Source organism: Pempheris klunzingeri, chromosome 19 (genome assembly GCF_042242105.1).
Source record: "Pempheris klunzingeri isolate RE-2024b chromosome 19, fPemKlu1.hap1, whole genome shotgun sequence".
NCBI lineage: Eukaryota > Metazoa > Chordata > Actinopteri > Acropomatiformes > Pempheridae > Pempheris > Pempheris klunzingeri.
Window position 1 is genome coordinate 6,540,162 of NC_092030.1, and position 27,514 is coordinate 6,567,675.

At 43.7% G+C, this 27,514-nt stretch overlaps 2 protein-coding genes across 2 annotated transcripts; one reads left to right on the plus strand and one right to left on the minus strand.

Moving 5' to 3' along the window:
- The first annotated feature begins 266 nt into the window (after window positions 1-266).
- ssna1 (Sjogren syndrome nuclear autoantigen 1) lies at window positions 267-2,804 on the plus strand. Its single transcript, XM_070850962.1, has 3 exons — window positions 267-503; window positions 1,705-1,904; window positions 2,568-2,804. Exons 1-3 carry the CDS (start codon window positions 452-454, stop codon window positions 2,658-2,660), a joined length of 345 nt encoding a protein of 114 aa, XP_070707063.1. The 5' UTR covers window positions 267-451; the 3' UTR covers window positions 2,661-2,804.
- A 213-nt stretch (window positions 2,805-3,017) lies between these two features.
- Window positions 3,018-27,248, minus strand: tprn (taperin). Its single transcript, XM_070850928.1, has 4 exons — window positions 24,931-27,248; window positions 8,300-8,501; window positions 6,964-7,088; window positions 3,018-6,232 (listed from the first exon to the last, which is right to left on the minus strand). The coding sequence occupies exons 1-4, from the start codon at window positions 27,106-27,108 to the stop codon at window positions 6,170-6,172; spliced, it is 2,568 nt and encodes an 855-aa protein (XP_070707029.1). The 5' UTR covers window positions 27,109-27,248; the 3' UTR covers window positions 3,018-6,169.
- Window positions 27,249-27,514: the final 266 nt, after the last annotated feature.

The window sequence follows — 27,514 nt, forward strand, 5'->3', positions numbered from 1 at the left end:
TACTGTACGTGTGTTCAGACCTGGACTGTGGCACCTGGAGTATCCAAAGAATCTTCTTTTTTGAATCACAATAGTAAAAATAAAAATAATCAAAATCACTGGAGGGTATTTGGTTCCGGCCAGAAGGAGGCGTAAGCGCCCTACATTAGATGTGATTTGCCTGAATTTTGAAGACGAAGAAGAATCCTGGCCGGCTGATTGGTGGGCGGGTCCGAGAAGTATCCGGTAGTGTTTTTGGTTCAGTTGTCCGGGAAACCCGCCGTGAACGGTCACTTCGCTTGAAACACTTGTCTGACGAAAGCCGCTTGTAATCTTTGTTAAATGTCTGACATGTGGCGCTCTTAGCTCAAAGAGGCAGAAAACAAGCTAACGTCAGCGGGATTTAGAGGGTTTCTAAGAGTTTATTAAACATACAGCTAGCTAACGGTCACTCAGCTAGCAGAGATTCAACATGACCCAACAAGCTGCTGCCCTGCAGGCCTACAACAATGAACTTGTCAAGTGTAAGTGACTCCATGTTCTTATCGATCATTAATTTGATGGCTTTATTGGAAATAGCGTGGTGCTGGTGATTCATTAAAGGTGTTTCGCCTCCATCCACAAAGAACAACCTCACTCTGTACAGTATATTTATTACTAATAAAAGAATATCTTCTCATACTTTTAGTTAAACTGGAATGGAGAGCCTGGTTTCCTCTAGTCGTAGTTGAAATGAAATGTGGCTCACATGGTTGTATGTTCTGAACGTGTGGTTCTCTGTTCTCCTTGAACCAGTTCTTGACCGACCAGCTGATGTTAACTACCGTGTATGGCTCTGTCTTGTTTGCTGCTCAATCCCATTAACCTACACAGATTACGCCGTCTATCACCTGGAAATCAGCCTTTAACCCTCCGTAGACCACATTAGTGTAATTGAAGGCTAACTGCTAACAGTTAATTCTCTCTGATTTAACTCCAGAAATGTGTCAAACGCTGCATGTAGTTAAATACCTGTTTCACTTTTACTTGGATACTAAGTGAAGTCGTTCTTTGAGGTTATCCAGGTCCACGGAAGTATACAACACGTGTTAAATGCACCTGAGGAGACTGACTTCATTAGTAATATTAGTGTTTAACTGACCTTAATTTTGGTTTCAGTGTAAAAAATGTGTCTGTTTTACAGCAAATTAATTCTATTTAATAATTACCACATTTACAATGTGCCAACGCTGCAACAAACAATTATTTTCTGAATAATTTATTCATCAGTTATTTTTTTGTTATGATGTTAAACATGATGCTATTTTTCATCATGTCTTCCTAAAACCCAAGGTAACCAACTCAGATGGGTTGTTTTGTCTGACCGGCAGTCCAAAACCTCAAAGATATTCAGTTTACAATCATATGAAGCAATGAATCGTCACATTTTGAGTGTTGTTGTCATTTTTGTTTGACAAGTAAGTCATTAACCTATTATTATTATTATTATTATTATCATTATCTTCCAAATAGTTGATTATCGATTCTCAATCTATTATTCTAACTAATCATTTCACAACTGATTTTATCTTCATGTGATTCAAACGTGTGCATAAATACTGCAATTTTCAGTTTTGTTCAAAGTAACAACCACATCATTGCACAGGCACAGGCTCGCCAGGTCACTGTGTAAGCTGATAAGTGAGGCTCAGAGGTAATAAACATCCTTTTTTGTGTCTCCGTCAGGTATCGAGGACCTGTGTTCCAAACGCGATGAGTTGAACTGTCAGATCAAGCAGGAAGAGGAGGAGAAGGAACGGCTGCAGCACGACATCCGCGTCCTCTCAGAGAAGCTGAGCAGAGTCAACGAGAGTCTGGCACAAAGACTGGCGGCCCGCTCCACCTTCGACCGCACCATCGCAGAGACAGAGGCTGCATACACCAAGGTGTGTGTCTTTGTTGGCTAAAATATGGTTACAACATTTGAATATGTGAAGCATATTACACCTCAGCTTATTGGACCATTTTAGTTAACTGATGTGCACAATTATTTTTTTGTTTTTTAATGCTGGAAATATAGATTTGAGATTGTTTTTGTGAAAAATGGAACCAATAAGAAGTTTATTTTCCCTTTTGGATTCACCTTTTCAAGAAAGGACACCAAGAAAATAATTGTTGCAGCCCCAGTGGGTTGTGCAGGATGCTGGCAGTGCAGGCAATATGCTGGTTAGCTTAGCATGTTATTTAGCTCAGCTGTGCTGTCTTAGCTAGGCTGGTTAGCTCGGCTATATCAGCTAGATAGCTCAGCTGTGTTGAGTGAGGAGGGTTTTCAGTGACGCACCGTCATGTTGACCGTGTGCAGCAGTTTCATCCCACACAGGCGCAGCCCACTTACTGATGCTGAACTCCCTGAGCAGTCGCACTAATCACTGCAAACAAACACCCCAAAGCTGCTCTTATTTAAAAAAACAACAAGACGGTCTGCAGTGCCTTTTAAATTACTTTTCCAGTAGACACCAAAGTATCAGCATTACACCCTTTGGGTAATGTTTCTACTTACTTCTAAGCATCTACAGTATATTTAATGTGAACTGTTTTCCCACCCATAGATCTTGGAGAGTTCTCAGTCTCTTTTGAGCGTCCTGAAGCAGGAGGCAGGAAATCTGAGTAAAGCCACAGAGCCCCGGAGGAAGAAGCCCTAATGGCAGTGAAAGGTTACTGAACTCTGGTTTTGACCACAACAACACACTTGACTCTGCACCTAACAGGTTATTCTCCACTCTGGACTACTTGTAAGATATGTGTTTTATTGTAAATGTTTATTCTAATAAATGTGTTTATCACTCCCATGACTCCTCGTTTTGACGAAATGGACAGACTGGATTTTAGTTTTGCTGGGAGTATGTCTTTTTTTTTTTCTAAAGCTTGAACAAAGACCTTTATGAAATGGCCTGTAGAAACAAAAATGTGTTTTTTTTCTCCAATTTTTTCACTTATTGTCCGAAAAGCTGTTTCTCATGATAGAAATGATGTTCATACGGTATGTACATTTGTTCAAGTCTTCTATTTATTGAGCTTTCATTTGTACAAGTATGACATCACTTTTTTTTGTTTTTTTGACCAAATCATTGACGATAAGTTTACAGTAAGAGCATCTGCTGAGATGTAGGTTTACAGACGAGAGGGAAAGTAAAGGGGGAACAGGATGGAGCTTCTACCACAGAGCTGCTACAGTGTTACCAACACAAACTGCTCACTTTGCAACAGGAGTAGACAGATGGGGAAAACACTGCGGTGAGCAACCGCATATACACTTCAAAAGTCAAGACCTTTGTCTTTATGTTCCAGTAATGGCCATCAGAAACGTTCTTGCTGGTGTCATTTAAGACGATCAGAGGAGATTCAAACACATCACTCTGCCTTTTCTGGTCCTTCAGTTCACAGAAAGACAGAGCTTAAGATTCTCACAAAGCGTTTGATGTCCTCTTTGGGGTTTTGGTCGTTGAAGGCAGCAGCTACCACAGGTGAATCCACAGGTGTCATGTGACCGTTAGCCACAGCTCAGTATCAGGTCCAAGTCTATGGGCCCAATTAAACTACAAATCACATGTACTTGCCCTTTTTTGCTTCGCAAATGCATGCTCATGACAGTTTTGTGGTTCTTCCTACTATTTCAAGCAGCCACTGGTTTCCATTCATTTCCTCACAGTAGGACAGTCTATTTGAAACTTGCTTGAGTTGTGTAATCCATCAGGGTTCACTGTGTTGTCTTGTACAAGTCGAGCAAGTTTCAAGTCGTCTAGTAGATTTTCAAACCATTTGAAGGTCTGGAAACTAATGGACAACTGGAATGGTTAAAAAATACATTCAAACTTAGTAGCACGGTTAGCAGTGATGCAAAAAATGTGATTTTCTTTTTTCTACTTTTTTTTAATTTTACTAAACGAGCTAAAACTGACCAAAAACAAGTTAAAAGATGGATTTGGGGTAACTTCAGGACAAAGAAGAAACCCTGGACCTACACTTGGGCTACGGTTTGTGGTCACAGCGTCATGGCTGACAATCAAGACTTTTGATGCAAGGCTGTGGCAGACAGAATAAAAAAGTGGACATGGCATTCATCATAGACAATTGAAGAGTTCTATTCCCAAATTCTATTCATTCATTTTGTTTCAAACAAAATCAATAATTGAAGTCTAAAACAAAAATCTAAAAATTCTTATTTATCTACTGTGTCCGACCTACAATCAATAGTTGTACAGAAGCAGGCGTCAGTAGTGGCTACTGTTTTGAAATAAAACTCTTCAACCAGACTTCTTGTTCTTTCAAGTGCACATTTCCTCTGTCGCCTCCTCTGTTCCTTCTCATGAGGTGCAAAACAAAGCTAAAAGCATGACAGTGCAAACACATTGAACATCAAGACTCCAGACTAAACAGATAATTCCTAAATTCATCAGACAAAGACAAAACGTCTCATCTCCTAACAGCAAAATCCAACTGGACAAATTTCATCTGATCGGAGACATGGAAAAAAATGACAGGGGTAAGAACAACATCTTCATACTTATGAAAATATGATGGGAACTGTACAAATACTGGCCGAAGGCTCAATCTTGGGCATATAAAGAATGAATGTGAGGCCTTTACAGCAACACTTTAATCCGTTGGCATTATGAGTTAAAAAAAAAATCATCTGGAAACTGGTTGCATTCTTGTATATAAAACAATCTTAATTTAAAAAAAACAAAAACCATTACATATTCTTTCAAACACACACAATCTTGCATTCGCTCTCACAAACATGCTAATGATTTTAATCATTGTTGCCTTCATTTCTTCGATGGACCGGTTTCTCTCTCTGTGGAATGTGAAAGTACATGAGGTCAACAACAATAAAAAAAATCGGGCTGGGCTGTTCGCACCAGTCCGGTTCCTTCCACACCGGAAAATTTGTCTTTACAAAAAATGTCTTTTGTACATGAGCAGGTCTCAGACATGCAAACTTCAACTCTGAGCGGGAATAAATACACAAGAAGCCAGAAAAAGGAGTCAGGAGGTCGAACAGCTTTTGATAAACGTGATACACAAATACCTTGATGGAGGATTTACAGAAACATTCTACAGCATGATGATATTGTTTGTCACCATTAATACGGACATTCAGACTATTGGCCAAGGTCACTTTTTCAAGCATTCAATCAGAAATCAGAGTTGCCGCTGATTGACAGAAATCTTCCCTGGGGTGCATATGTTCCCTCCCTCTTCACACAGGAGGGACGTGTGTTGAAGTTTGCTTGCCGTATAAGACTCTTCTACCAAACGTCCAGCAGCTTCAATACAGCATAGTTTGCCAGAAAACATACAAAAACTAAGAAGGCATACAGAAGCTTTACAGTAAAAGAACCAACCGAGCTGTTGGCTGAAATCAAAACATGCAGGTACAAAAACAAAAAGAAGACAAAGAAACTTCAATTGTGGCACCCTTTCACCATTTTTTTGTTTCTGTGTTTGAGTCTGCCAGCGATCTACACAAGCGTCCTCCACATCCTACATTGTCGGAGAACGTCCTAATGACACGTTTCCATGCTAACACTGATCTCTGTTACATACACATGGGCACTGGCGGCTTCCTGTTCGTTTTAAAAGGAGCCTGGTCACTCGCTTTCAGCTCCTCCGCTCGCCAACACCTCCCAAAAACCTGAGGCAAACGTTGACACAGACGACCACAGGTGGGACGTGAAGCAAGTGAACTTCTCCCAGAGTCTGGAGAGGAAGACGAAGTCTCTCTTGATCTTGCCAACGGATTTGATTCAGTCAGATATTTTGTTAGTGAGGTTGAGGAAGGAGGGAGGCTGACAGATCAACTGTCCAGGATCGGGGGGAGGGGGGCGACACACACAGTCCAGCTGCTTTTGAGTTTGGTTTTCGATTCCCACCTTCTTCCTGACCTGACACAACAGCCACCTTGCTAGAAGCTGTTCTGCTGTGATATGCTGTTGGTAACGTGGCGTGCAGTGGTACCGTGGCAGGGAATCAGCCCAAAGAAGAAAAAAAAAAGTGTTTCCTGTCTGATCAGGTGTATGTGCTTTGAGACAGCTGGAGTGTAGAGCTGGAGGCAGTTCAGGCCCACGTATGACAGACCTCGCTGGGCTCTGGCTGTAGTCTGGTCCCACAGGTCTGATGCTACTGTACAGCTGATTGGTCCGACTGATCAGAAGTAAAGAGCAGGCTCGCTGCTGTAGTCGGACAGGGAGGAGCTGTCTGCCGGCGTCAGCTGAGGAGGAGAAAAATGAATGTTTAAAATTCACATGCTCATTTGTGATTTGACACCGTCTTCTAAAAAGGGAGACATGTGCAAAACGTTTGTCAAACATCATATTGTGCTGATAGTTGCTGGCGGGATTAATCCTTTTCAAGAACCTTTTCCTGAAGGTTAAGATAGAAATGAAGATTTTATCACTTAAACTGATGACAAAATGAAACCAGATTCTAATAGTCTGCATGACTTGTTTAATTCCGCATTCCTAGAACACTGCACCACAGAAACAACACATTGAAACCTTTCAGTCTGAATGTTGGACCATGCACTTAAAGGCACAATCCATATACAAGATAGGAATCTGCTGTCACTTTAATAAAATGTTGTTTATCAGTCAAAAATGGCAAACGTCCGGTTCCTGTTTCTCAGATTTGCTGCTTTCCTTTCCTTATATCATAGTGAATTGAATATATTTGGGTTTTGGGACTGTTGGTTGGACAAAGCAAGACATCTGAAGACGTCACCTTGAGCTCTGGGAACTCGCGATCTGCATTTTTCACTATTTATAACACGTATCAATGACGCCCGGGTCTTCAATACGTATGAGTAAAATGAAGACGTCAGAGTCAGAACTGGGAGATGACGCAAACAGAATGATGTAAACGGCACCTGATAGTCGACTCTAGAACAGAAACTGTGTAAAGAGCTTTAAGTGGGATGGATGGAGGTGCTCTCCTCTCTCTCACCATGACTTCCTCTGTCATCTGTGTCTGCTGGGAAGTGGTTTCTTCCTTCGAAACGCTGTCGTCATGTTTGTGCTCCTGCCAGGCGCTGAAGTCCACGGAGTGCTTGGGAACGTAGCTGGAAAGGTCTGCAGACAGTAAGAAGACACAATGTGTAACTAAAATACTGATTACTGACCTTTTTTCTATAGCATGCACACACGGCAAGTAGTGATAAGTGAGCTGATGAAGTCAAAATGGAAACTGCACCAAGTCTGCCCCGTATTTTGTTCATTGTATTTCACAATTTGTCCAGCAGGGGTCTCTGTCAGCCTACTTAATGCTGCGACTGTCCCTCACACCTGCACCATGAGGGGAGTGATGTCAGCTTTAAGAGCGTAAAGCTGCACTTTAGAGCATTATGACTGGTCAACACAACACTGGGAAAGAGGAACCACAGCTGAACTCTGAGGCTTGATAAAAAGGGTTGGTAGATGCATAAAGACATTTAAAACACCACACAACTAGACTACAAAATGACCTCACAGCCTCTGTGACTCCGCCTCATCTTAAGCTTCACGTTAACAGCTTTACAAGGGATGGGCTGCCATATGTAAATCAATTCAAATCAAAGTAATACAGTCAGATAGGCCTGCTCTCTCAACCCTGTTTCCTTTCTTCCAAGTCATATCATTAAACAATTTAGGAGTGGTGTCATTTACACTAAAACTAAGTTAAATCTGTTTCCATCAATGGCCCATCATAAGAAGTGTTGAAACACAGTGATCCTCATCCCTCAAAGAACTGGAGAATCTCAGAATGCTCTCTATTCACATTTTGCTCATCTATTCTCACAATCCTTTTAACGATTTTTGTTTTTTTCTCTTGCAAATGCTTCTGATTTTATTTCACCCTCAACTCATTATCTTTTTGTTTTTCTTGATCCCGCCTCATGCTAACTCTGCTTTTACAGAAGTGCTACATAAACACACTTGATTACATGACTTGTATTTGTTTCCACCCGAACAGGAAGGTTCATGGGGTGCTCAGTGGACCTAATGACAATCCTGCGGGCAGATTCTGATTTTTCCAGTATAACCTCAGGGTCACCAGCCAAAATATTAATAAGGGATTCACCCACAGTAGAACTTTTGATCCAATTGTTGCTTCAGAGGAAAGATCAGAGGGCCACCAAAGTCATGAGGGATCAACCTTTGGGGACCATGAATATCTGCAGAAAACTTCACACCAATGCGGCCCATAGCTGGTGAGACGTCTGGACCACAGTGTTGGCATTTTAGTGCTGCTAGTGGGGTTAAAATAGACATCTAACCTGCGTGCTCATGCTACGCTGTCTTACCGTTGCTGTTGGTCGTGTGCGTGGGCGACGTGGTGAAACTAGGTCGAGGGATGTGGATGCGTCCCACCATGCTTGGCTGTTCGTCTGCCGCCTTCCCGTCTCGTTTCTCCTCCTCGTCCTCCTCCCCGCTGTCCCACACGGTGCTCTCTGACGGATACTCGTATGTACTCTTGAGACTCGACTCATTGAAAGAGATCTTGAGCTGCAGAAGACACAGACAGAGAAATTAGAATAAGTGATTGTAATTATCTTTGACATGTTACTGAGCTGATTTGATAATCATAATTACTCATTTTTTAAATCAGCTATCAAAACAATAACAGAGAGAGAAACAATAAACAGAAATAGTACCAGTGAGTAATAAAGACAATAACACCAGTCACCAGGCACATGCAAGTGCAACCAAATCCACATTTCTAATCTAGTGGAGAATGAGACGGTAAGGTACGGTAGCTTCGTGATAGGAACTACTGATTTCACAAAATTCACTTTCACCGTAAAGGCCCCTGTTCACACCTTAAAGACTCAATGACCACTATGGTCAGTTCACACAGGGATTTTTGGGGTTCCCTTGCAAGATCTGACCCCTCCGCTCTTCCACAGTACGCACACCGACAGTAAACTGAAAAATATATCATAAAATCCCCACACTTATAGAGTATGGAGTATAGTGACTGCAAAAATTAATTTCCAGATTCTTTGTTTGACAAATTAATCTTAGCCAAAAGGGCCATTTATTCCATCAGTGGATGGCATTTATATCATGCTATTTATATAATACTATAAATACACACACACACACACACCACTATACAAGCATCTGTTTGGTGTCAACTGAGCCATCTCCATGACAACGGAGCAAACTCCACTCGCTGATGAAGTCCATGCTAGTAAGCTAGAAAGACGCTAGTAGGTGGATCTCATTATGATATGTTTCATCATCAAGCCATTTTATTTGATCCCATATATCGTTCGTACTTACACAACAAATGAATAGAAAAATAAGAATGAGTCAGCTTCAATTTGTTTTGGTGGGGGCTTGTAACTGAGAGGGCCCAAGCAGCCACTTGTATGGCTTCTGTTGACCAGCTCTTTATTGAAAAGCCAGATGTGTTTACCAAGAAAACAAACCAGCCGCTGCTCAATGTTTGCTTGCTGCATTGTCTGGTAGAGAGGCCAAACTTTACAGGCATCAGCCTAGACTTTAAAGTATCAGATATCTTCTCATTTCAAAGCACAGATTTTACCATAATACTGACACCACTCTCCTTAAAGTTGGCAGCATTTTAGAAGCACAGTAAACATTAACAGTTTATTACTTCTCATTGCTCCTAAACTATTTAAACTGAGCATTTTTGTGTGTCTCAGCGCTTTGCTCACACTGCAGTGATGCCAGTTTAGCTCAACACGAACCAACTTCCTCATAACTTATTCAACAGAGCTTTTAATTGGGATTCTTGGAAAGCCAGCAGCAGTTTTCTCAGGCTTTGTGTACTGTACCTTGCGTGTCCTCTAAGTGGGACAGGTGGCAGCCTTGCAGGAGCTTGGGGCCTGTGATTGATCGTCTCGGAGCGTTCACTGTAAGACATGTCTGTTTGGCAACGCTTCAGTGGTCTGCAAACATGGATCCGTGGGGTGAGACGGGCCCTTGCACTTTGCTGCACCATGTAATCCAACATGAATGGCAACGCTGCGACCAGGGGCTTCAGTGGTTTTAGCTGCCAGTGAGCACACTGACGGGCATTTATTCACAACAGGGACATCTCACCCTTTTAGAAGATGAATGTGACAGGTTTTCTGAGAAGCTACTGTTACAATAATATTGTCATATAATTTGCTGTTGAACATTCGAAGGGTATGTTTCGAAATTCTGAGCAGCCAACATCTGTTTTTAACTTTTCAGTTTTTGTTTTCTCAGGCACCTTGTGAAAAGAAAAACATTTTTTCCATCAGTGCGCCTCTGTTTCATATGATTTAGTTTCATAGTGCAGTCTTTACTTCTCTTTTGGCTCTCACAAACGGATACAGTTTTAGAAAGGCACAAAGACCACAAATGGTTTCATGTATTCTGGCCACAAGTAGGCGTTGCAAACTCAAAAGGAGTTGCCATGGAGCACACATATACAACACACATATAACAGCAGGTTTGTCCGTCAGCTGACTGCTCTTAACGTACTGTACCTGGCTCCATCTACTCTGAAGGCCGTGATCTAAATCTGCCCTAATCTCCATCACAAGGCCACAAGCCAGCAACACCACCTCCGACTCAGCAACAATCAGGGTTCACACTTAACCTCTATTTCAAAATGTCATGCTTGTTCCATATCCTGTGGGACTTGGTAACAGCCTACGTCTGTAATTATGGTGAGGTCTGTGATGGTGGAGAGGTTGTAACATAAAATGTGAATCTGTAAGGTCGTCACAAAATGTGAGTATGTGACCTTTGACTTTTCTTGCTCAGTAACCTGGGAGTTAAGTTGCCTGTCTTTCTGAAGCATTTCTCTAGTAATAATGTTTCATAGTTTTACAAGTTTTGAAAAATACTGGATTTTTTTCAAGTCAGGAGTCAACTGACAAAAATTCTATAAAAAAAGGTCTATAGATTACAAACAAGGATCCCTAGATTTCCCTAGAATGGGAATTTATATATTGAGGATGATACAGATTTCGATCTAGGGCTAAGGCTTTCTATGTAATAACATGATATATGATGACAAAAAAAACTACACAACTGTTAACTCTCGATCTCTCTTAGCTTTTGTGCCACTATGTTAGCTCAGCGGCTCAGTTGAGTCTGTCGCTGGGCAGCAGCTCGGACTCTTTTTTTGCCTCAGGTTTACTGTGTCAAGGTTCACTCACTGAGCGATTTCCAGACTAACGAGTACTAACATGCATGTGCGGCCGTCCCAACAACCACAGCAAAGGACAGAAAAGCTCGGATTACAACAGACACAGCGTGAGTTTAGAACAATAGTCTATAGATTCAATTATAGAAAAAAATAGATATTATAGATTAGATTATAGAAGAAGGCCTGTATGTTCAGGACGAGGCGTTTATGCTTAGGACTATACATTGAGGACAAGGCTCAATAGATGACTAAATAAGGAGCTACAGAGTGAGTACAAAGACCCATATATTCAAGACTAGAGTCTTTAGAAACTGTAGATTCAGGACAAGGACCTTTAATCATTAACAGGTTTCTCTCTACTTAATCACACTGGTGCATTTCCGGGACTAAGTGTTCAAAACTTCTGGAAATACTGTAAATCCTTTTGAGCATCTCCACTTATCACGTTTTAATGAGTGTTGGTGATATATGATTAAAGCAGATAAAGAAAAAAAAAAATTACATCTATTGAGATAATGGGATCAGTGAGGAGGCTGTAACATTGGTATTCATGTGAGGAGGCGGCGCAAAGAACGAGGGTTTATCAGTCCGTGAACCCTGTGAACTAAACAAGGAGCCTTTTTACAATTTCAACCTTTCAACCAATTACTCACCAATATCACCTAATGTTATGCGTCAATGTTCAGCAACATCAACTGTCTTACATTCCTCAAGGTTTCAACATAAGGTATTTAAAAGAATAACACAACAATGATCATGCTATGAGCCACTGGTGCTGGCTGGAAAGCAGAAATATCAAAGAAGATGATAAGCAGTGCTTACAAATGTGATGGTGTGAGACAAGAGGGCAACTATCAAAGAAAAACCATCTTTCTCCTTATTTTTTTTTCTCCTGACAGCCAGACTAGGTTTGTAGCACTCAACCAGAGCTTCGGCTCTGATGCTATGTTACTATCTCTAAAAGGCCACTCAGTCCTAGCCTATTTTTAGCCCCAAAACCTCCTTTTTTTAGTTCCTGTGTTAAATCGTACACCACAAAAAGCGTTTCCTTGCTAAACTGGCGTCCTGTCTTAGAGGAAGTCTCTGGCTGCCAAAAGCGAGTCTATCAATAAATCAGGCTAGCTGCTGGGCTCGCTTCCTCTTTCACTGTCTTTCACTTTTCTTTTTGTCTGGCCTGCCGGCGCTCATCTCACAGGAGACTCTTGTTCAATGGGACTCCTCTGCGGTGCCTTAGTCGATGTCCTTTCTCTGACTTTATATTTTAGCTGTTTAGCTGCAGCATTAAACCAACAAAAAATGGGGTTTTTTTTATCTTAATATATAAAAGGGACCTCTCCATGAGATAAAAGCCTGCATCGTGGAGGCAGAAGTTATTTGTCCTCTGTCCTCTGAGCCAACAGGGACCCGACTCAGCCCTGCCGTCCTTCTCATTCACCACAGGAGGGTCAGACAGGAAGCTGTGGTTTTGACAGGCCACCAACAACTGACTAGTTATTCTGGTTTTGTTTTATAACACTATCAAAGGCTGACTATGTATTGCAGTATGTGTGTGAATATGTGTGTCAGAAGCTATAACAAGGGTGTTTTTCTTGAAAACTTGATTTGACCACAGTACAGGAAAGTTGACCTCCAACTCCTTCACCTTTAGCAAAAGGCACTGTTTTAGCAGGTTATTATGAATTTGGAATTAAATTAATGGAGCAGGTCTTCCGATATGACTGGTATGAAATTGCAGGTTTGCTGTGGATTTAGATTATTTAAAATAAAACAGAGAAACCCCTCATATACTCATCGTTTCAATGTATATACACAAGTATGATTTATGTTGTTTTATGTGTGATTTATGTTGTCTGTAGGACTGCAGAAAATAAGCTACACTTTGCTTCTCAAAGTCAGTCATAATCATTATCCAAGATTCAAGAATGCTGAGAATCCTGCATGAAGAACTGGGTTATGTGGTATGTATATTCTGAATGTAATTTCTATATTGTACATAAAACAGTAGCTCCAAGTCATGGAGAAAAGAAGGAAATGAGAGAGAAGATTAGAAAATGAAAGAAGGAAACCTTGCACCACAATTAAGAAAGCTTATAGAATAATTTCAGCACTGTGGAAGAATCTTTTTCTTGCTCTGAAAAAAAAAGAGAGGTTTTGAAGCTGAATACAAAATGAAGACTACTTGTTAGGACTGCGGTTGTCTGCAGAGCTGAGAGCTGAGAGCTGCCGCAGCAGCAGCTGCGACACAAGCGGACTGAGACATCAGACTGGGGAAGACATCGAGCTGAGTGAAAAGTCTTACTGCAGAAATGGATTCCACAAGTTCCTTTCACCCCGGTTTCATCAGCTCTGTTTTTTGTTGTTTGCATGTTGTGTATGAGGCACAAAGGGACATGGAGAAGACTGACAAAAAAAAAAAAAAAAGAAGTGAGGGAGAGAGGAAGAAGAGAGTCAGCAGATGAGATTATGTCTTCATGAATGTGCCTCGGCCAATAGGCGAGATGGGAGCTGTGCCAGGAATTTTTCCAGGCCACCCAGCATGGCGTGTCCTCGTTTGGTGAAAAGTGGTTCCTACTGAATGGACACACACATGCACACACACACATGGAGGATGAGTTCCCTGGCAGCGCTGATCTGGCTGAACTCAAAAGCTTCTGAGCTACAGTAGAGCTGCGACACAATAGTGCAGCTCTTGTTAACAACGGAGGGTGTAGCAGCATGTGAGCGTTTCTGTCTACATGACGTGTGTCTGACTGGGTGTGCGTCTCTTCAAAATGTGTTTCTATATTTATCTCAGTGGGACCAGGTGGCATCAGGCAGGATGTGTACAGTATATTGGTATTGGGTGTGCACCTGCTCATAGGTAAATGGAATCTGATGCCTCTGGTGCTTGCAGACACCTAAATTATATCATGATTTCTACAAAAACACTGTTCTTAACGTGGCATGTTAAAGGACTAACGGTGCTTGGTGGAGACTAACCAGGTGCCTGATTAAAGCTAATCTCCAGCTAGGTAGATAATATTAGAACAGGACCACAATGAACCGGCTGATGAGTTTAGCTGTAGCTGCATTAGCTTAAGAGAGGGATAATAAAGCCTACATGTACTCAAACAAAGCCTGTGCTGTACCTCTCCGCTGTGCTGAGAAATTAGGATAACTAGTGTGAACTAGAGGGCCTCGTTTAGTGAAACAAAGTGTTGGGGCGCATCATTAACGATCAGATGGAGAAGATACGCCATCACATTTCAAAACTCTTCTCTTTCTTTGGTCCATTTTTTAGTGTGTCCTACATTAAAGACATGGATGCATCTTCCACCAAACAACCTTTTACAGCAGAAGCAGTAAGACAAGCTTAAAAGAATATTTGGACATTTTGGGTTAAAACCTCTATCAGTTTCTTTGGGGATGGATGGATGGATGGATGGATGGATGGATGGATGGATGGATGGATGGATGGAGTTTCCATGGTGACAGTCTTAACAGGGACTATTTATTTGGTAAAAAAGATACCCAATACCTGACACTTAATGGTGGATAATGTTGTGTTTGCTTTACAACCCAGGTGGTTGTGCTTAACTATCTTAATTTTGGCCCATAAAAATGAGTTGTTTGTGTTAGTTACTGTAATTACTCTTCTGTGTAGACAACGATGCCACACATCAACACTCTAAGCACACGTCACTAACAAAACCTTTTCCGACTGTATAAAAGAAGACTGACCTCGCTGAGGTGATTATCTTATGTTAGTGCAGCACAGTAATCACGTAAGCACATTCTTCACAGTAACTGTGAGTAATTCGCAGACTGCCAATATCACCCACCTGCCAATAAGACACACCTTAGTTGTAAATTGCATTAAATGAGTTTACAACAGAGAATAGAATAACTTGTTGGATGCATGGACTCTGATGTGGAGCTCCAACTCATATATTTCAGTCACTGGAGTCTGATTTTGTCAGTAAAAGGTCGGTGCACGCTGGAGCTAAAACTGCAGCACACCTACTCAGAGGCTGTAACCCATGCAGTAGATCGAAAATGTACATGCTCTTCTGTAGGTGTTGGAATATTCTTCACCACACATGAGGTTAAATCAGCTCGGTGTTTATGTGAACATGCTTCAAGTGCTACTACCCAGCAGTTATCAAGTATCACAGCACTGATATATCTGTGGAAACTCGTTCACGCGTGTGGGTGGTTGGTGCTCGCAGCTCTGGCTGGTGCTATGGGCAGCAAGCGCTGCAAAATGTGAAAATCTGTGTTTACACTGCTGTGTCTCAAGACTGCGTGAGTCACTGCTGTATTTGTATGCCCTTTGTAGCCGTGTGTGAGTATGAGTGTATCTGTTCAACTCTCCCTATGCTATCAGGGTTGGATTATGTGACTGATAAGAAATGATGAGAAGAGACACATTTCCCTAACTTTTTAGGAGGAACGAGCCCTCACGTAGATCTGCCTTAGGCCAGTGGAGCCATTTCAACCATACTTTATCCCATCCAAGGACATACTTTTGCTGATAAGAATGAGCGTTCAAAGATTAATGGAACTCTACAAATTGTGTTCGGTATGTCATGTGATACCAGCAGGGTGGAGATCGAAACCTATCAGCAATCCACACACTGTCACTGTGGGAGCATTTAATACATGAAAGCTCACTTCTGGACTGTTGAATGAGAGTGTAGACGTGTAGTCGGGCGTGTCTGAAAAGCAACAATCAGGACAAAGGATAGGATGGGAACCCACACTGGATCAGGATATTCTCTGAGGAAGATCTTGTTGTTAATAAAATGCTTTAAAAAAATCTTTTTAATTCTTTATCTTCTATTTCTCAACCTTTAGGAGGTGGAATCAGAGTTAAATTAAACAATGGATAATCTTTTGGTGGACCCCCAATAATTCCTTTAAGTGGTCCAGTTTTCAGATTCAGTACAGTATGTGTGGAACCTCTTACTCACAGAACTCAAAATGGGTCATCAGTGGCTTCATTGGACACCGTCTCAAGTTTCAGAAGCCAAACGGGGAAGAAAAGCCGGTGGGTGTGCCTCATATTGATCATTTGTTCAACTGGTAGTGAATAGCTGTAAGGTCAATTGGCTGAGGCTGTGGTTTCAGTGAACTTTGGGACTGAGCTGAGTCAATGATCAACACAGTTTTAAGGCAGCACAATGGTAAGGATGTCACATACCAGACAAGGTGAATAGAGCGCGCATCCACGATAAAGGCAGTGTGAAGAAAACCTTGAAGGTCGAAATGTGAGGTGGAAGCTAGCAGCTCATCAAACCACTGTGTGTTATTTTCTATGTCTGTTACTTACACATGATACAGCATGTAATTAAACTGCCAGCAGCAGTGATTGGGCCCTCACAACTTCAGTGTGCCCGGCAGCTTCTGGCTAATTGCTGTCCAGTCGACACTGCTCTGAATTTTCATGTGTTTTGTACACTGCACAAAGGAGTTAAATGTCACTTCCTGTGACAATTGTGTAGCACTAGAGAATACCCATTAATCATGCATCGTGTCCTAGTGTATCAAGTGTAGACCACACCATGAAAAACTGTAAATCATATCAATTAAATGATTGTCACAGAAGGCCTACTTCCTGTTGCCAGTAGATGGCCTTGTGACTATAACTCCATATTGGCATGTAAATGTCTGCAGGCGTGGAGTCTTAGCAAACATGAAATTTAGGGCTAATTGGATGTTGTACACTGGAGTTACAGCAACTTGCTGTCGAAGCATCGAAATTCACTGTGCTGCCACAGGCATGCTGTTTGACTCACAATCTTCACAATAAAGCATCATAAAGCTCTTAAGGTTTCGCTGACCACATTAAAAATGGATCTGGTCAACCAGCTTGGAGGAGAACATCAACATATTTCCTCTTTTAGGTTCGATTAGGTGGGCTATGAGTAAAACACAATAGTGGTATGTACATGTCTTCAGGCCAGACCTCTCATAAAACATATGATGTTTGGGGCATATTTAATCATCTACAGTCCAGTTACAGACCACTTCCTGTTCCACAGCAAAACATGGATGTTTATTGAAAACTCAAAAGTGTCACTACTGAGCATCGTCAAAGTCTTAAGGCTTTTCTGAGGTACAGTAGATGTGGTTAACCTGCTAAGATCCAGGTATTAGCATTTAGCTTAGGCACTGTAATCTGTGCCAATATGCAGCCTCACAGAACCACTGGCATGGCTATAGACTGTTGGTCTTATGTGTTAATGTAAAAAGAAAATATAACTGGTCTATACACTATAAATACATTGGTATGGATCCCAAATAGCCAGCCTCCATCAGGTTCTAATTAAGACAATAAGATGGTGCACGTGAGAGATGACAAGGGTTAAAGAGAAGTGAGCAAACAGAAACACGCTGGCAAACTTTTTCATCTTAGTACAGAAGTAGCTGGCCTCGGCTTCGCACTGGGCCTCATGAAAACACACCAGTCCTCTCTTAAACATCAGATGGCTGAGCTGTTTGGGCCTCCACCCACAGAAACACTGATTTAGGTTTGCTGATTACAGAACGTAGTCACCAGGAAACCCACTCAAACATCTTTATTAGAAGATGTTTCAGTTTTACACGGTTCAAAGCGCTCCGCAGAACAACTACGCATCCACCAGTCACAAAATCTACAACATCCACACTGATGTAACAATGCGCGTGAGACGGAGAGAGCAAGTGTGTCCTTATCCTGGAATCCTAATGACAGGATAGAATGGCCGTGGCTCGTGTTGCCCCGGCGACAGGCGCCATGGATATGTGACAGAGGGAAACGGGAGAGTGGAGGTGGAGACAGGCAACCAGAGAGAGAGAGCGAGAGAGAGAGCTTTTGATCATGTCAACTGGAAAACAAACTATTGTTTCCCATTATCAACGCTTCACATGACGACAGAAGAAAACATTCAGGTAGATTACATACAGTCTCCACAGAAAGAGCATTTGGGTAAAATTTACATTACGCACAAAAAGCATCACATACAGCCCCAGATTCCAAACAGTGTTTTGCATTTGTAACCAAAGAGAGAGAACTGGATGCATTCAGTCACCAACACAGCTGGATGGGTTTTAGTAAAGATGTTACCTTTCAAGTATCAATACAACCAAACAAACTGATCCAGGAAATACGGATGTCAAAGCAGAAAAAACACTACAGGTATTAAAAGTCAGTGGTTTCTACCTGCCTCTTTCCCTCACCCACTATGTTTCTTTTTATAAACTTTCAAAAAGCCCCATCTGTTAACATCCCCTGCTTTTAGTGTCTTCATCGTCTTGCTCGTGCACTCTAAAGACACACACACACACTGAATTAAACATGACTATGATAGTGGGGCTTTGCTGGCTGAATCCTAATTACACTGACTTTGCAGCGTTGCACATGTGCCTGAGGGCTGTGTGGGGAAACCCGCAAGTGTGTATTCATACACGGGTGTTTATGCAGATATTAGGCATGGTTGTGTGTATGTGTGTGAGAGAGTCCGTGTGCATCCACATCCTGCAGTCACGCACTCTTCGGAAGAAATGACAAGCTTGTTGAGTGGAAACCATATTGTGGTATCATCATAAAAACAGAACTAGCATCTCTCTCACGTGACAGTCGGTAAGAGGCAGTCGTTTCAATGCATTTACAGCTGCAGATGGGACTCGAGGACACGTTCATCTAAACGCCGAGTCTGGTGAAGACTTCTGTCCTTCTCTTCTTCACTTCACCAGACAACAGTTACACAACTGACTTATGTTCAAGCCTGAGAACAAAAAGCTTTTATACAGTAATTAGATATTTCAGAGGCAGAAAAAGAGCACTGAGTGATGCAGCAGTTCGGTCCAGGACCACAGGAAGTGTGGTAAGAGACAGAGAAACTTGGACCAGGCCTCTAAAGCCATTGCTCTATTGTACAGTCACTGCAACATACATTTTGGGTGATAGTCATGCTTTCCCTCCAGGTGGAAGATATCATGGTCCTCTGAAGGCAGAGTAAACTGTCAGACCTGAAAGATTCATCAATTCAGATGTGGAAACATTGTAAAACCTTCTAGTGGCAATTAGAAAGAAAAAAAGGACCAGTGCCATTGGGGGAAACAACTGAGACGAAAGCAATGTTGACTTTAAACTACAAGAAGATCCATAGCCTGTATCAGTAATTTAGTTTCACATATGTACAGAGAAACAGCAACATTTTCAGATTTCAGACACTGAATTTAAAGCTGCCCTCACTGATATATTTCATATTTCAGACAGATCAAATAACAATATGTCATGTGGAAGGGTTTGCTTGCACCTGCAGAGAAATATCACCATCTCTGCAGTTCCTCAGCTCTACAGGGCACTTTAGCATCTTTTAGCTCATTATTTTGGTTTCACAGCCACAACTTTATGTCTTGTAAACATGACATTGTCTTGGACCGTCACAGACCGTAAAACAGATTTTGCTTTGGTCTGCAGGGCAGCATTACTCAATTGCTATTGGAAAAATAACTGTTTTTGCAATGAACATTATACAGTGAGACTAGAGTCACTCTTTAAAAATGCACTGTCCCAAGGCTACTCTTCATGGTCTCTAAAATGTGGATACTTTAAAGATACAACTAAACTTGAACGCACTCCTTATCTGAAGTGCTTCTCCTGTCACTTCACCTCAGCCTCAATAAAGAAGAAAAGCACTCAGGATAGTGGGAAGCCAACCGACTGGAGGAGGAAAAAAACAGCCGGCTTTAAAAAAAAAAAAAAATGAAAAGGAAGGGGGTGGGGTGGTAGGTTTCAGGAAGTGTAAGGGAGGAGAGATGGGGAATGTCTGCTGGGTGGTAAATAATTAAACACAAAGGACTTTCACACCTGTAGCCCTGGCGCACAATGTAAATGTAGGAGTGTGCCCTTTCATTGGCCTTCCTGTGTTACTGAGAGCTTTTAACCATTTAGGTTTAGGTATTTTTAACCTGCTGCGTGCATGACATTTGAGCACAAGAGCAAAAATGGTCTTCTCGAAACACAGATGAATAGTGTCATTCACATCCGTGCACAGAGGTGGAGGATTGTTCTCAGGGCTGCATAAACATGACTTTGATATGGAGAGAAGTTAGAAAGCACTTTTAAAACAATGTGCAGCATCACAGCTTTTTTTTATACTGCAGTTATAAATCATTTATGCATGGAGGGGCAGCTGGGGGGTAACGTTTTTATTTCACCAATTTAATGCATCAATGCATGGTGTCAATATCTACTTAGTCCAACAACAGCACTGCCTTTAGTACAATTAGTGCACAGTATATTTAAAATTTAGCTTGCTTTCATCACGCCTGTAGCTCAGTTCATTCAGTCCACGAGAAAAAGTGATCAAATGCTTCCTTTTGGTCTTGGTTCAGTTTATAACAAACAAATTAGAGAAGAGTAGATATATGAATTGTCAGGTAGCTCAGGCTGTTATTGGACAGTTTTAGTGTTATACTGCATCATCAGTGCTACATGGACCACAATCACTGACCTCCAGTGACTGACCTGAGACAGACTGCAACTGGACTGACTCTCTGATGTAGCAGGGAAATGCCTGCACCCACATGTTGATGTGCATATGTGCATGTTGTCCCCCACTCACAATCCTATTCGATGTGTTCAAGTGCCTGTTCCATAGCAGGGATGGCTGTCATGGAAATGTTCTATATCACAGTGAGAAAAGACTGACTGTGGTGCATCGCTAGCTACACATTAGAATCCATACAATACATAGTGATCCTGGAATTGTTCATATTCAGGCTGGCTTGGTCTAACCAGTTAACTAGTAGTTAAGACACTCAGGTCAGTCACGTCCTGTACAGCACCACACCGATAACTCTAACTCCGGTATAATTCTAGTTGTGAGGTGATTTTTGTCTAAAATATAGACACATTTTATACATCTTTGTTTTTAAGATCACAGTTTCTATTTCTTCAGTTAGGTGAACAACACTCTTTCCAGGTACCCCTGTTTAAGTACCTGTGGGGTAGCCAACAAATACGCCCCAATGGGAATCACTGCCTTTGGTTATCACTTCCTTGTCAGTTTCCACAATGAGCACATGGGCTGAATAGTAGTGAAGCATTTGAATTCATGCTAAAGTCACATATCTGCAGTCATAAACTTCTGTGATTGGTCTGCTTTGCTGTCACACCAAAACCAAAGGGTCTGCATGGTACCCCACTAAGACCCTTTTTTAAGGTGGTCTTTGTGCTCCAGCTGTTTGGTCTGCACAAGAGTTTGATGGACAACTTTCACAGCAGCCTAAATGAACAGTTAGTTCAGCTTATGCTGATTTGAGGTTAATTTGAACTTAACTAATTAATATCTAACCAAATGCCAACTTCCATTAGACTAGCAGTCATACATCTGAATAATTATCCCTTTCAGTAACAAACACACAATCCTCTTCACCAAACCTAATCATTATCCTGACATAATAAATGTGCTGTAGTCGTTTAAAAATTAGTCATCTGTGTGGCTCCTCACAGAAACTACCAACACTGGATAAAGGCGGGTTAAAACACTAAATCTCATCCTGTCTATTACCCTCTGGATGTTCTGCTGACAAACACATGGGCCCGTCTCTCTTTTCCCATAATAACTGATCATACTGAGCACAGATTTAAAAAACAAACCACTTCGCCCCCTCCTGTGCCTTGCTGCCAGCTGCATCCCTCCTCGGAAAAGAGCAACGTCGACTACCAATAAGGAAATGCAACAATCTGTCAATTCTGCCTGCGCTCAAGTCAAGTCAAGAGAGCCCGGTCCAATCAGACTGCAGATGAAAACTGAGTCAATCCTGGCCTGTGTATTTCACTAGAAAGCCGGAGTCAATTTTATGCAAATGCTGAAGCGATGCGGTACAAGAAGCTGCACTTGACCTACATAGCTCTTCCACAATTCCTTCCCCAATAGAGAGGAGGAGATCACAGGAAGCTGGAAGCAAGGGGACAGGACTTAATAACCACCACTGCACAGGAATAAAGCAGCACACTGCGCATAAGGGAAAAAACAAAGCAGAGCGGTGCTTGTGGAGCGATAAAGACGAGAGTGATTGTGCTGGATGTGGTCCAGCACTCAGCACTCATACAAGTCTTGAGAGAGTTCAAAATTTAGAACATGAAGCAAGACAGCATGGACGCAGTTAAATACTTTTGGAAAATCTAGAGGAAGAGTCGATGATCTGCTTTGGTAAAGTTCTCGAGTCCTGACGTGCATGTGGAACATTCTTTTTCAGCCAAGTTCCTCGTAAAAAAAAAAATGGTTTGGGTCTGTCGGAAAAAGAGCGTTCAAAAACCCAATCCCAGAACAGCACGCTGAGCCGAGGCCATTCTCTGAGGCTGCTCTCACACAGAAGCGGCACTGAACAAAAATTCCACACAAATTATACAGACCAGGCCAAGCCTTGATGCTTTTGTAATTGCCTGGGCAGCCCTGCCCAGAAAAGAAAAGAGGAAAAAAAAAAAACTGGGCCTTGATGATGACCAAGAAGAGTAGACAGACAACAAAAAGAGAAAGTGTTTAGTTTATAAGCAACAAGGACAAAAGACAGAATGTGTTTATATCTCACGGTCACCGAGAGTCTAAATGCACGTGTACGCAATAGAAATGCGATACACCACAACCAGTTTCCATCGGTTAAATTTACCCACACAAGTCAGCAGCCTACATATCTGTCATTATAAAGTCATGATCTGCAGGCAAGCATCACTCTAACCCACAGAACTTTATTTTAAATTCTAGTCGACATCCCAGAGTTTCCACTGACACCAAAAATACGGCGCTGAATTACAAGGAAATGTGGAGAAATTGCTGCACAAGGAATCCCAAAATCCCTGTTTAAAGGAATGGTGCAGCAATAAAAAAAAATTGGCATTCTGGGTACTGAGGTTGGATAAATGTTTAAATGTTACTGCCAGTGTGATAGCTGAAAGAGTCATTTAGAGTCATATTAAGAAAAGCAGCCAACGTCGAATGTTTAAATATATATAACAAATAAAATAAAGCCTAAAATAACTGGCAAAAATGAACTAGCGAGCAGTATTTAATACCTGGCCCTGGACAGTGCATATGTGATTTAGTTTTTAAAAAGTGGCTGCAGAGCCAGTGCATTTGCTGGTCACTGTTTCCACTTGACGAAACCGCGAGTAGCTGGAGTCTCTTGCCCTGATTGTAAGAGGTAGTTGGATTTACTTGGAAAGCAGAGGATTACAGCAGACAGGGTCAAGGGAACAGGACCGCAGGCCAGCGTCTCAGAGGCTGAGACACCGGCCCAGACTGAAGAGGTGCCAATAGGCTCGAAATGTTCAGCAATGGAGGTGATGGAGTGTTTTGTACATCACAAAGGGAAGGGGTGCGACGTAACTGAACGCATCCTGAAACTGTGTGAACATTCCCACTTTCGCAGCACAGCAGACTAAGACGAAGGGTAAGGGATGACATGTGCCTGGGCTGGATTCCAACCCAGGATGCCGTGGCTACGTGCTCTACACCCTGAGGATCTGAACCAAAACTGTGCTCCTAATAACGTGTTATGTTAAGTAAAAATTCAAGCCACAGGCTGATATATTCGGCTGTCAAGAGCAATATAAACATGCTGAAAATAATGCTCGCCACTCGGGCTGATCCAGAGCAGAATCTGCCTCTAGCAACTTGCCAAATTAATTAGAAACAATCTCTGATATTTAATAAATCCCTGATACAGATGAAACAGAAGTAATTTGCAGCGAGACCTTGCACAAGCAAGCACCAGATATCTCATTATGATTATAAGATAACAGTGGTGCCCAAAACACAAACTTTGCTATCATTTAATTATGATTTAGGACCAGGCGTGGGGATAGCTCAGCTCTGAACAAAAACACAGATGAATTCGACTGTAAAAGCACCAATATGTCCCAGAGTCTGGGACAGGTCAGAGCTGGCTCGAACCCGAGAGCCAAATCCTGAGAAGTGAATACAGCCTTGATGAGATTGTTCAGTCAATAGGCTTGAGGGGCCACCTAACCCAATAATGCACTCTGTGACAAATAACATGGCTTTGTGGGATGGCAGTCCACAGGAAAAAGCCCTGCGTGGCATTCAAAGTAGCTGTGTAAACACACGCTTTTAATCCATCAGGCCTGAGAGCGGGTCAAGTGATGGGATGTTAAGATTTAGAGTAGCTGACACACTCTCCCACACCACAACACATGAAGCAGCTCTGACAGTAAACCATGAGGTGGAAATGCTACTTGAATCTGTAAAGAGCACAGGTGGCTGGAGGCCGCTGGCTTAGTTTAAGAACAGTAAAGATGACAGATGCAGATAAAGAGAAAACCACGACAGCGACTACACTACAAAATTTAGATCAGAGGAAACTTGAATTATCTTCCTGGGAACCTTTGGCACGTGTTAAGCATGAGATTGTAAGCATGAAATATTCCTATTCATTACTTATTTTCATTGGAAAACAATGAAATGTCTTTCAAATGTTAGAAAATATTTAAAACTGCCCATCACAAACTTTAGAGACTGGGGTGATGCGTTCACATGACTCCTTCTGACTGCTGAGAAATTCTCAGTGATATCAACTCAGACAGCCAGTGAATCCTCACCTTTGAGAAGCTGAAACCACCTATTTTGTGGGCATTCTTGCCAGATAAAGCGCTGAAATTATTAGTTAATGATCAAAATTGTATCACTAATCAATTACTCAACCAATCCTCTCAGCATCCTGTCCCCTACATGCTCTGAGTGTAAAACCTCGCAATGGAGCCACAAAGTTTAATTCAGTTTTTGCTCTCACCTTCTTGCCCATGGAGCCCGTCTTGGAGAGGCAGGACCTTGCGAGGGAAAGGTACCCACCGATGACCTCAATCTCCTCCACAGCAGGGTAGCGTTTCTTCAGCAGAGAGCCCAGCTGAGCGTACGGGGCCTGTGGGGGCGTGGATCCCGGCGGGGCCTCACTTGAAGCTTCCTGCTGGGGCTCCGGTGAGCTCGGCTGGGCCTCGGGCTCCGCCCTGCGCTTAGGTACCACAGTGAAGGTGTTCCCCTTTCTCCTCTGCACCATGGGGCTGGGAACGGGGACACGCCGCGGGGGCTCCACTTCAATGTCGTCTATGTTTGTTACTGGCAGCTGATCCACGGGAGGTTGTTCTGGGGGCGGGGTGGGGGTAGGAGGGACAGAGGACAAGGCAGAAGGGTCCGCGGGAACCGGAGAGAAGGAAGGTGAAGATGGAACAGCCGGGGAGGAGGGGGGTGAAGACAGGGCAGGGGAGGAGGGTGCTGGGGTTGGAGCAGGAGATGGAGATAAAGGTTCAGAGGTCGGAGGAGGCACAGGACTTGTGGCAATAGGAGATGGTTCAGGCTTGGATGACCTCGCTGGCCTCTCAACCTCCTCCTGCTGCAGTTTCTCCTCATTCCTCTTTGACGGTGTCAAAGTTGGCATGAGGGAGTTGGAGGTTGGCACTCCTGGCGTGGGCACCTCTGCCACTCTGTGGGATGGGGGAGACTTGACGGGGCTGGATGGTGCCGGTCTGCCTGTTGCAGATGAGGCAGAGAGACGCCGCTTAGGGATCACTGTGAAAGAGTTCCGGGACTGCAGGCGCAGGTTTGCGAGGGCTCGTGCCTGGGTGTCCCCATCGGGGATTCGGGCGAGGTCTGGCTTTGGGGAGGGACGGATTTCAAAGTCAGGCGTTGAGCGCGACACCTTGGATGAGATGGGGCTCGAAGGGGACTCGGCACGGGCACGAAGGATCTCCGGAGAGCATGGCACCTTGGGTTTGGGTGGCACCTCGGCGCCCTCCCACTCTCTCTCCCTGGTGGGCTTGGTTTGCCCCCTGTCTGGCTCATCTCTGGGGGTGACAGCTGCTCCTTGGCCTTTGCTCTCCTCAAACCGCTGACGGAAGGAAGACACAGACTGAGGGGACCCAGTGGGGTGCTGGGGGCTGCCCAGCTCAGAGACAGCAGTCTGTGGCTTTGGTTTGGAAGACCAGGGACTCTGGAAGACGGGCGACGATGGCTGGCCGCTGCCCGACGGGCCTGGCCTGGGCTTTGGCACCAGATCTGGCTGTGGCTTGGGCCAGAGCCTTGGCCGGCTGCTGGCACTACAATCCAGGTCCAGCAGGTTCTCAGTGCTGTGGGACTTCTTCTGCAGCTTCCCGTAGTTGCTGTCAAACTTCTGCAGCATCCGGCTCACCCTGCCTTGACTCTCACCCGTCTCATATGATGTGACCTCATGGTCAGGGCGGCCCAGGGTGCTCAAGTTCTCCTCGCTTTTGCTTAACGTGGTGTCATAAATGACCACTTCCTTGGCTCTTATCTCGGTAACAGCACTCCCTCTCCGGTCCAGGAGGTCGTTCAGAGAGCTATAACTACTGACACCGTTTTGCTGCCACTTGGACCCGGTTTTTATACCTCCAGCTTCGGGAAAGTAATCCGGATCAGACTCAATTATGATAATATTCTCTGCGCGGATAGTCCGTATACCGGGTACGCTGCCGTACAGCTCCAGGATGTGCTGGACAGGACGAGCGGCGTTTTCTCGGTCCTGCCGCCTCCTCCGCTCCTTCTCCAGCTTAATGAACGGGTTCTCCTCCAGCGGACCCAGGCTTTCCTGCAGCACCAGGCTCTCTGGTCTGTCGTCGTCCCTCGACACCGTCCTCTCTGCGGCCGGCGGCCGTGGCTCTTTGTTGTTCACGAAGTGTTGGCTGGCTGTGGTGATGTTGTAGTTCCGCCCGGACCCGCCGCTCGGTCCACTGTCACCTTTCGGTACGCTGCCGCTGCCGTTCACGTTTCCCGTCGGCTCTCCGTTGACCCGCTGAGGAGCCGCTCCTCCGGGGCTGGTCTCCGCGGCACCGGCTCCTCCAGACGCGCCGCCCTTCGCTTTCCTCCTCTCCAAGATCTCTCGCTTCCAGGCCGGCATCCTCGGGCTCTCTTGCCCGGCCTCTTGGAGGAGGACGCGTACCTCTCCTCCGCCAGACATTGCGGAGGCTTGTTTGGAGGGGATGAAGAGGAGAGAGGCTCCGAGGCGGTTTTGCCGCGGTCCGGTGCGGCTATAAAACCCGTATCCGGCTCTGACTGTACCTGCACCACCGTTCACCGCACGCTCACACACATCCCCACCGTCTCTTTTTTCTCTGCCCTCTCCCTGTGTTGCTCCCTCTCTCCTCGCAGCCCCTGAACGCAGCCCCGCCCCTCCGTAGCAGCACGAGCCGCTTGCACAGTCCCATCCGCTTCCTGATTGGTCCGTCTGTCCCACAGACACGCCCCCTCTCCTTTCGTAGCCTACCGCACCGTGACGCAAACCACTCCCGTTTCTATTGTTGACTGGCCTGTCAATCAGAGGGGTTGCGTTCACGTTCAATCCGCCCCTCCCTTAAAAAAATGAT

Coding starts and splice junctions, on each gene's coding strand:
- tprn (XM_070850928.1), bottom strand. CDS start 27,108: ATGTCTGGCGGAGGAGAGGTACGCGTCCTCCTCCAAGAGGCCGGGCAA. Junction 7,089..8,299: donor GCACACGACCAACAGCAACG/GTAAGACAGCGT, acceptor TACTGTCTGCAG/ACCTTTCCAGCTACGTTCCC. Junction 6,233..6,963: donor AGATGACAGAGGAAGTCATG/GTGAGAGAGAGG, acceptor TCTCCTCCTCAG/CTGACGCCGGCAGACAGCTC.
- ssna1 (XM_070850962.1), top strand. CDS start 452: ATGACCCAACAAGCTGCTGCCCTGCAGGCCTACAACAATGAACTTGTC. Junction 504..1,704: donor CAACAATGAACTTGTCAAGT/GTAAGTGACTCC, acceptor TGTCTCCGTCAG/GTATCGAGGACCTGTGTTCC. Junction 1,905..2,567: donor CAGAGGCTGCATACACCAAG/GTGTGTGTCTTT, acceptor TCCCACCCATAG/ATCTTGGAGAGTTCTCAGTC.